The 9,883-nt window shown below is 57.8% G+C and overlaps 1 protein-coding gene across 1 annotated transcript; it reads left to right on the top strand.

The window, feature by feature from the left end:
- Nucleotides 1-6,741: 6,741 nt before the first annotated feature.
- LOC105464546 (TNF receptor superfamily member 13C) lies at nucleotides 6,742-9,026 on the top strand. Its single transcript, XM_071080962.1, has 3 exons — nucleotides 6,742-6,892; nucleotides 7,202-7,438; nucleotides 7,988-9,026. Exons 1-3 carry the CDS (start codon nucleotides 6,757-6,759, stop codon nucleotides 8,167-8,169), a joined length of 555 nt encoding a protein of 184 aa, XP_070937063.1. The 5' UTR covers nucleotides 6,742-6,756; the 3' UTR covers nucleotides 8,170-9,026.
- Nucleotides 9,027-9,883: the final 857 nt, after the last annotated feature.

Below are 9,883 nucleotides of genomic sequence, written 5' to 3'. Positions count from 1 at the left end.
TCTTCCATCAAAGGGGATGCCAGCTGTACTTGGAGCCCCTGCGAGCTGGCCAGGCCCAAGGGGTCCCCCAGCCCTTCTCCTCCAGTATGCTTGGCCGGCCTTCCTGTGAGGACACAGACCCCTGGGCCTCAGCCCCACCCCCTCTCCCTGCCGCTGTCCACACACAGGAAGAGGACACACTGGGGTGTGTAGTGTGGCAGGCTCAGGGGCTGCCTGGCGGGCCCCTTTGCTCTCTAGCCTGCTTTCCCTCTTTGTAAAATGGGACCAGTCGTGCCAGCCCCACACAGGGCTGAGGGAGGAGCTGGCTGGGTAGGGAGATGCTTTGTGCACCGCCCTTTTCCTGGTCACTGGGCCTTGTCTGCTTCCCTGCCCCAGACACCCTTGGGGATCGCTCTACCCTGTCCTCTGTTCTGAGGTCGCCAACCCCCAGGCCTTCTCTGACTCCCCTGTGTGAAATTGCACCCATAACCCTCCAGCACCCCGCCCTTCTGACTTTTTCTCCCCAGCACTCCTTACCTCCCCACCCACTATGTTGTGTCCCGTTTGGGTTTCCTTTCTGCTTCCCTGCTATTTCCCCAGAACCCAAAACAGCTCCTGGTGCCTGGTAGGTGCTAAGTGAGTGAGTGGCGAGTGACAGGGAGGCATGTGCACAGGAGTCGGCCTGTGCGTTCACAACGGTCTTCCTGTTGGTACCCTGAATAAGGCCTGGGAGGTTGGCCCTGGGGGCCCCCTACTCCTCTCCCCCCTGCCCACCCTGGCCTTACAGCCTCCTTCCACTTCACACACCTGGCCCCCAAGAGGTGGGGGCTCTGCTCCTTGTGGCTAAGGGACTGTAGTCTGCTCTCTATTCTCACATGGAGGGCCATGTCCTCTATCCCGGGCCCATGCTGAGAGTGGCTGGGGTGCCCTGGCCAGACTCCTGCCCACAGTGCAGGAGCGTGTGTGTGTGTGCACTTGTGCATGGAGTGGGGGGCTGGAGGAGAGGCAGCTCCAGCCCATGAAGACCCAGGCAAGGATCGGTGACTGCATCATGGAAGGGCATGGCCTCCTACCCTCCCCTGGTGTGGGTTCAGGGAGGAAGGGGACCAGGGGACTCCCAGGGCTCTGCCTCTGGGTCACACTGCTCTGGCCTCACCAGGACTTTGTACTGATTCCCTGGCCACTCCTGCCCCTCTCCCAATGAACCGAGGCTCACGACACTGTGTCCTTTCCCCTGTCCCCAGCAAGAGGTACTTGGTAGCATTGTCCTTGTTTGTGGGGGCTTTTAAATACAGGAGAAGGGAAAGGAAATAACCACAAGGGGTGGTCCTGGTGGTGTCATGAGACAAGATGGAGCGAACAGAGCTGACTCGAAGCCCTGCAGGCCCAACCCAGCCAGCAGAGCCATCTCCACTGCTGACCCCATTCCTGGAACACGGGAAAAGCTGTTTCTGTATACACCTACACAAGGGGGCAAAGGCACAGGACGAGGCAGTGAAGAAAGGCTCCCAAGGGAAAACAGAGGCTCCCTCTGGGGACCGTGGGGAAACGCCCTTTGTCACTCAGACTTCTGTATTGTTTGCAGGTTTTTCCTGAGCACGTGTTTAGGTACTACTGCATAATTATAACGAAAACTGATTTTGAAGTACAGAGTGCATCCCAGGCCCCAGAGCAGTTTCACATCCAGATCTGGGGGGCTGGGCCTCTCTGTCCCCAAGGACTGCTCCCCGTGACACTGTGCTTGTCCCATCCCCAGAGTGCCCTCACGTTCCCCAACCCTGTCCCCGAAGCACGTAGGGCCCACGCCACGCTTCACAGTCAGGTGGACTCAGACCCCCTGTAGGCCCCTCCCACCTGCTGGCTCATCTCGAGAAGGCCCTTGCCCCGTGAAGCCTCTGTTTTCTCATCTGGAAAATGTCCTAATAGTACTTGCATCAGACTCTTTGTGAGGGTGTTTGCAGGACAACTGGGGGCACAAAAATCGACAGAAACCCCCTTCTCTCCGAAGACCCCAAACTATCTTGTTATTTTATTTATTTTTTCTAAGGTGGGGTCTCACTCTGTCAGCCAGGCTGGAGTGCAGTGGCACAACCTCAGCTCACTGTAACCTCTGCCTTCTGGGTTCAAACAATTCCTGCCTCAGCCTCCCGAGTAGCTAGGATTACAGGCGCCCCTTACGACACCCGGCTAATTTTTTTTTCTTTTTTTTTTTTTAATTTCTTGTAGAGACAGGGTTTCACTATGTTGACCAGGCTAGTCTCAAACTCCTGACTTCTGGTGATCCACCCGCCTCAGTCTCCCAAAGTGTTGGGATTACAGGCATGAGCCACTGCACCAGGCCCAAATTATCTTTTTTTTTTTTTTTTTTTGAGACAGAGTCTTGCTCTGTCACCCAGGCTGGAGTGCAGTGGCCGGATCTCAGCTTACTGCAAGCTCCGCCTCCTGGGTTTACGCCATTCTCCTGCCTCAGCCTCCCGAGTAGCTGGGACTACAGGCGCCCACCACCTCGCCCGGCTAGTTTTTTTTGTATTTTTTTTTTAGTAGAGACGGGGTTTCACCGTGTTAGCCAGGATGGTCTCGATCTCCTGACCTCGTGATCCGCCTGTCTCGGCCTCCAAAAGTGCTGGGATTACAGGCTTAAGCCACTGTGCCCGGCCCCAAATTATCTTTTTAAAAAGAGTATACAGTGAATTAAAAGTAGAGTATGGTGGCCGGGCGCGGTGGGTCATACCTGTAATCCCAGCACTTCGGGAGGCTGAGGTGCGCAGGTCGCTTGAGACCAGGAGTTCGAGACCAGCCTGGCCAATAGAGATGATCACCAATAGAGATGGTGAAGCCCCGTCTCTACTAAAATGCAAAACTTAGCCGGGCGTGGTGGCACGTGCCTGTTGTCCCAGCTACTCAGATGACTGAGGCACAAGAATCACTTGAACCCGGGAGGTGGAGGTTGCAGTGAGCCGAGATCGTGCCATTGCACTCCAGCCTGGCAACAGAGCAAGACTCCATCTCAAAAAAAAAAAAAAAGACTCGAATAAAGAAATTAGGCCAGGGGTGGTGGCTCATGCCTGTAATCCCAGCACTTTGGGAGGCCAAAGTTGGCAGATCAACTGAGGTCAGGAGTTCGAGACCAGTCTCCCCAACATGGCGAAACCCCAACTCTACTAAAAATACAAAAAATTAGCCAGGCATGGTGGCAGGTGCCTGTAATCCCACGTTCTCAGGAGGCTGAGGCAGGAGAATCGCTTGAACCTGGGAGTTAGATGTTGCAGTGAGCCGAGATCGCACCACTGCATTCTAGCCTGGGCGACAAGAGTGAAACTCTGTCTCAAAAAAAAAGAAAAGACGCCAGGTGTTGTGGCTGATGCCTGTAAACCCAGCACTTTGGTAGGCCAAGGTGGGCGGATCACTTGAGGTCAGGAGTTCCAGACCAGCCTGGCTAGCATGATGAAACCCCATTTCTACTAAAAATAAAAAAAAAATTAGCCAGGCATGGTGGCGCATGCCTATAATCCCAGCTACTCAGGAGGCTGAAGCAGGAGAATCGCTTGAACCCAGGAGGCAGAGGCTGCGGTGAGCCGAGATCATGCCACTGCACTCCGTCTCAAAAGAAAAAAATAAGAAAAAGCTATGGGGGAAGAAAGAATACATTGAGGAATAAACTAATTCCCCACATTGGTCTGACTGTGAATTCCTCTTAACTGTTTTATCATCCAAGCAGCGACACAGGGCCTGCTGCAGCCCCCCACCCCATTTAGCAGGCCCAAGTGGAAAGGTTCATGTGAGGCCAGGCACCTGCACACAACACAGACACGAATCCTGCAGGCCTTTTGTCCCGGCACCTGGCCCAGCACATAGGAAGCGCCCAGCAAACATCTGTGTCACATGAGTGGGTGTCTCATTTGCGTCTGCTGCTCTTAGCAGTTGGCCTCCCTCTCTGGCCAAGGTGAGGGACCCTGGAACTCTGACAGTGGGTTCTAGCCCTCCCAGTCTCTCTGGCCTTGAGAGCAGCCTCCTCCAGTCTCTGCTGCGGGTCAGAGTAGCCAGCGCTTCCACTGTGAAACGAAGACCTGGCGCAGGCAAGCCCCCTCCTCCTAACTCCTGTAAATTCTCCCGACTCTGGCCTCACTGAGCCACCCTCTCCAGGGACAGGTTCCCTGTTCCTGGGTTCCCACAAACCTCAGCCTGCCAACATGGCTGGCACAAGGGCTAAATGAGCCGCCTGGTACTCAGGTCTCTGCAGCCCTCGCTAATGGGTAATGGCAGCACCAACAGGGATGGATGTGCGTGTGGGTGGCAGGGCTATGGCTCAGTCTTCTGGCTCTGTCCCCACTCCTCTGCCCCACAGAGAGGCCTTCCCTGCCCTGGCTCCCCTCCAGGCTCCTGTCCCCCATCCCTGTACCGTACACCCACTCTCACCCACACCTGCCCCCACGCCCACATCACCATACACCCACGCTCACCCACACCTGCCCCCAGCCCCACTTCTCCTTTGCAGCTCCCCTCCGCCCACACCTTCCTGCCTGGGAGCTGCTGGCCCATGTGCAGGGGATGGAGAGGGGTGGGCCAGTGCCCACCAGTCAGGGCTGGCTGACTGGGGTTCTTTGTGAACTTTCAGGGTCTCCCAAGCTGGAAACCTGGGGGCCGGCCTTGCTCCCCTCACTCCATGGCCAGCCACTGCATCATTCCCTGCTCTGGGCCACCAGTCCTGGATGTGGGCCACAGTGCCAGAGACAGGGTCCCTTGCAGTTACGCCTCAGAATCTCTCTCCTACCCAGACACCCCCAGGTTCTGCACTGCCCAGGGCCTGGTGCCCTGCCCATCTGCAACCCAGGTGCTCCCTCCTCCATCCCAGCATCCCCTGTGGCAGTGGCCATGCCTGCCCCCAGAGCAGCTTAGGCTCCCCTTTCATCTCTCCAAGTCTTAGCCCCTGCTGCCCTCTGCCTGGAGTGTTTGCCTACCCCCTCGCTGCTGCTCAGGGTCTCCCTCTGCCCCCAAGCTCCCTCCCCAGCCCCTGAGTTTCTCCTCTGACTGTGCTCCCCCAGCCCTGAGTGCTTAGGGGTCTGGATGGCACGCATGGCATTTAACCCCATGCTCCCAGCCCTGAGCTCCCTGAGGCCCCTCCAGCCCTGGCCCTGGGGAGGGGGTAGCATGTGACCAGGAGGGCTGAGGGGGCTTGTGTGTGATTCTGAGACTCAGTCTGAGACACGGGTGACAGACAGTTGGGGACCCCAAACACTGGGGAGCAGAGATAAACAGGAGAGACCCGCAGTGAGAGACAGAGGTAGCGGGAGAGGACACACAGCCCTGGAGAAAAGGAGCCAGTGTGGGCAGGCTTCCCTCCACTGCAGTCACAGGTCCCTTGCTCATAGGCAGATCTTCCTGGGCGCTCTCTGCACAAAGCCCCAGTGGCTCCCTCGTGTCCTCCAGCCACAGTCCAAGCTCCCTAATGTGCTAGATAAGGCCCCAGTCCAGCCCTTTGGTCCCAGCACTCCCTGGACTTCCTGTTTGGGCCTCCAAGCATTTGCTCCCCTTTGGCCTTCACCCCCATCTGTTCCCTAGACCTCACTCCATCTGGCAAATACTTCACCATCACCCCCTCCATGAAGCCTTCTAGCCCACCTTCCAGGATGACATGAGCCGGTACCCTTGCTGCGAGGCTGTCTTCCCCCATCAGCACAAGTGTGAAATTCCCTTGGGGCAGACCCACATGCTACTTGGGACTGGTACAAGTGTCTGATGTCAGGCTGGGCACTGTGGCTCACGCCTGTAATCCCAGCACTTTGGGAGGCCGAGGAGGGTGGATCACCTGAGGTCAGGAGTTCCAGACCAGCCTGGCCAAATGGTGAAACCCCGTCTCTGTTAAAAATACAAAAATTAGCCGGGCGTGGTGACACATGCCTGTAATCCCAGCTACTTGGGAGGCTGAGGCAGGAGAATCGCTTGAATCTGGGAGGCAGAAGTTGCAGTGAGCCGAGATTGCACCACTGTACAGAGCCAGACTCCGTTTCAAAAAAAAAAGCAGGTATCTGATGTCCCCAACCGCCTCTGTCCAGGAAGGGCAGGAGGACTCCCTAGAAGCGGAGATAAATGGCGTGGGGGAGATAGTGGAGAAGCATCCGAGGTCATGGAGCAGCCTTGGCTAGAGGGAGCAGAGGAACCACTCACGGTCTGTGTCCTGGCTCCATCCACCTCCCTACCCAAGAGGAGGCTCTGGTCTGCCCCCAGACGGTCCCAGCACCCAGCAGAGGGCCCACCCAGGCGGTGCTGGTTGAGTGACTGAACTGGGGAACCATAGGAAGAAAGAGAGGCCAGGCCCGGCGCGGTGGCTCACGCCTATAATCCCAGCACTTTGGGAGGCCGAGGCGGGTGGATCACGAGGTCAGGAGTTCAAAACCAGCCTGGCCAAGATGGTGAAACCCCATCTCTACTAAAAATACAAAAATTAGCCGGGCGTGGCGGTGGGCGCCTACAATCCCAGCTACTCAGGAAGCTGAGGCAGCTAATTGCTCGAACCTGGGAGGCAGAGCTTGCAGTGAGCCGAGATCGCGCCATTGCACTCCAGCCTGGGCAACAGAGCGAGACTCCATCTCAAAAAAAAAAAAAAAAAAAAAGAAAGAAAGAAACAAAGAAAGGGGGGCCCCAGGAGAGCTCGGTCCCACCCAGCAGGCGGGGGCAGGGCAGGGCAGAGTGTTCCCCCCGCCCCCCCGCTTCTTCCCCGAGGGCCCCGGAGGCCCACTCAGACTCAGTCCCCACGGCTTGTGCGGAGGCGCCGGCACCATGAAGCGAGGGCCCCGGAGCCTGCGGGGCAGGGACGCGCCAGCCCCCACGCCCTGCGTCCCGGCCGAGTGCTTCGACCTGCTGGTCCGGCACTGCGTGGCCTGCGGACTCCTGCGCACGCCGCGGCCGAAACCGGGTAAGGAGGACCCACCAGGCGCGCGGCGCCGGCAGCCGCGGGGAGGACGGGGCCCCGACCGCCACGGCGAAGGCAGAGCCCCGACCCCTGGGGGCGCCGAGGGCTGAAAGGACCCTGTGGGCAGGGCCTGGAGGGGCCCGCCATCACCGCGCGGCCCTCACCGCCGCCTCTCTCCCTCCCCTTGTCCACCGCACCCCCCCGGCTGTCCCTCCCCTCCCCGGCCAGCCTCGCCCCCCTCCGCCCCTCCCCGTCCCCGCTCCTCCCTCCCCTCGGCCCCCTGCCCTCCCTCCCTGTCCCCTCCCGCAGCAGCCCCGGCCAGCAGCCCTGCGCCCAGGACGGCGCTGCAGCCGCAAGAGTCGGTGGGCGCTGGGGCCGGCGAGGCGGCGCTGTCCCTACCCGGGCTGCTCTTCGGCGCCCCCGCGCTGCTGGGCCTGGCACTGGTCCTGGCGCTGGTCCTGGTGGGCCTGGTGAGCTGGAGGCGGCGACAGCGGCGGCTTCGCGGCGCGTCCTCCGCAGAGGCCCCCGACGGAGACAAGGACAAGGACGGTGAGTTCCGTGTGTAGCGGAACCAGTCCGAGCGGGGCACAGGGGCTGGGGTGTCGGGACGGCCTAGGGGGTGATGCATGGCCCCTGGGAGTAGTGAAGGGCTGTAAGGGGAAACGGAGACAGAGAGCGGAAAAGAGTTTGCTCTGAGGAGCTCAGGCTGGGGACGGAGACATAGTCCTGCGCCTGAGACCCTGGTCGGAGCCAGGAACAGCTCTGCCCTGCCATACCCCAGTGTGAGGAAGAGACAGTTCGCGGGAAGGGGGCCCCGTCTGAAGGAGAAGCCTGTCCTGCCCTTTGGGAGTCTAACGGAGCTTGATTCCCCCATAAATCCCTGCAGGGTTTGCCAGACAGCCCCAGCTCCCCAACTCCCTGCCCTGCCAGCTCCCCACTGGCCAGGCCTCTGAACTCAGGGTCAGCCATGTGCCACCCCTCCCCACCCTGCAGTGGGCTTCATTTGATGGAGTACTGCCCCTCCAGAGGAGTCTTCTAGGGGAGGGAGAGAAGGCTGTGACCCAGTACCGAGCCTCTATCCCCTCTGCCCTGCCCCAGAACCCCTGGACAAGGTCATCATTCTGTCTCCGGGAATCTCTGATGCCGCAGCTCCTGCCTGGCCTCCTCCTGGGGAAGACCCAGGAACCACCCCACCTGGCCACAGTGTCCCTGTGCCAGCCACAGAGCTGGGCTCCACTGAACTGGTGACCACCAAGACGGCCGGCCCTGAGCAACAATAGCAGGGAGCCGGCAGGAGGTGGCCCCTGCCCTCCCTCTGGACCCCCGCCAGGGGCTTGGAAATCAAATTTTGCTCTTCACTCCAGCATGCACATGCCCTCTTTCTGGGACCAGGCTAACCCTGCAGAAGCACAGACACTACAGACCACAGCGTTCAGCCCCCATGGAGTTTGGTGTGCTCACCTTTGGCTTCAGACCACACCATCTTTGACAGCCCTTGAAGGTGGTAGCCCAGCTCCTGTTCTTGTGCCTTCAAAAGGCTGGGGCACTATGAGTAAGAGACCGCTTTTAAAATGGGGAAGGCACCATTAAGCCAAAATGAGTCTGAAAAAGGACCAAGTGGGAGGATGCCTAATTTGTAGCTGGGTAGTTTTTTGTGTTTGTTTGATTTTTTAATTTTTTGAGACGAGTCTTGCTCTGTCGCCAGGCTGGAGTGCAGTGGCATGATCTCACCTCACTGAAACCTCCAACTCCTTGGTTCAAGCGATTCTCCTGCCTCAACCTCCTGAATAGCTGGGATTGCAGGCATGCACCACCACAGTCAGCTAATTTTTGTATTTTTAGTAGAGACGGGATTTCACCACATTGGCCAGGATGGTCTCGATTTCCTGACCTCGTGATTTGCCCTCTTCGTCTTCCCAAAGTGCTGGGATTACAGGCATGAGCCACCACACCTGGTCTTGTTTTGTTTTGTTTTGTTTTGTTTGAGACATGGTCTTGCTGTATCACCCAGGCTGGAGTGCAATGATGGGTCCCCAGTACATTGCAGCCTGGGCTCAAGCGATCTTTCTGCTTCAGCCTCCTGAGTAGCTGCGACTACAGGTGCTCCACCTTGCCCAGCTAATCTTTTTTTTTTTTTTTTTTTAAAGACAGGTCTGGATATGTTGCCCAGGCCAGTCTCAAATTCCTAGCCTCAGGCAGTCCTCCCCAAAGGGCTGGGATTATAGGCATGAGGCACTGGGCCTGGCCGCTATTTCTTTTTTTTTTTTTTTTTTTTTTTTTTTTGAGATGGAGTCTTGCTCAGTCCCCCAGGCTGGAGTGCAGTGGCCAGATCTCAGCTCACTGCAAGCTCCGCCTCCTGGGTTCACGCCATTCTCCTGCCTCAGCCTCCCGAGTAGCTGGGACTACAGGCGCCCGCCACCTCGGCCGGCTAGTTTTTTGTATTTTTTTAGTAGAGACGGGGTTTCACCGTGTTAGCCAGGACGGTCTCGATCTCCTGACCTCGTGATCCGCCCGTCTCAGCCTCCCAAAGTGCTGGGATTACAGGCTTGAGCCACCGCGCCCGGCCTGCTATTTCTTTAATACCTGCCCTCAGAGCCGTCCTGCTTTTAAACTGATGCAAATGGTGGCAGTGCATAATCAGTTCATGGGTTTGCTTGCTTTGGGATTTAGTACAAGATTATTTAAAGAAATAACAAAGGAGAAAAGATTGAACTGGATTTTGCTGATTGTCAGGTATCTGTACCCCAGGGTCAACCCCTGAGATTGGCCCAATCTGCCAGAACCTAAGATGCCATTTTGACCACAGTGGTAGCTTCTAGAGCCACAAGCCTGCATTTGAGAGGAGATGTGCAGCCTCCAAGGCTGGACTCCAAACTCAAGCTGAAGGAACATATTGGCAGGCAGCTCTCTCAGGGTCCACCTGAGGTTCCAGCTGCTCCAAGACACAGCATGTTCAGCCATATACACGGAAGGGCTGGGACCTACAGGAGGCTC

This window comes from Macaca nemestrina, chromosome 15, assembly GCF_043159975.1.
Source record: "Macaca nemestrina isolate mMacNem1 chromosome 15, mMacNem.hap1, whole genome shotgun sequence".
In the NCBI taxonomy this organism is placed as follows: Eukaryota; Metazoa; Chordata; class Mammalia; order Primates; family Cercopithecidae; genus Macaca; species Macaca nemestrina.
The sequence above is the reverse complement of the archived record's forward strand: the minus strand, read 5'-3'. Positions and strand labels throughout refer to the sequence as shown.

Coding starts and splice junctions, on each gene's coding strand:
- LOC105464546 (XM_071080962.1), top strand. CDS start 6,757: ATGAAGCGAGGGCCCCGGAGCCTGCGGGGCAGGGACGCGCCAGCCCCC. Junction 6,893..7,201: donor CACGCCGCGGCCGAAACCGG/GTAAGGAGGACC, acceptor CTCCCGCAGCAG/CCCCGGCCAGCAGCCCTGCG. Junction 7,439..7,987: donor CGGAGACAAGGACAAGGACG/GTGAGTTCCGTG, acceptor GCCCTGCCCCAG/AACCCCTGGACAAGGTCATC.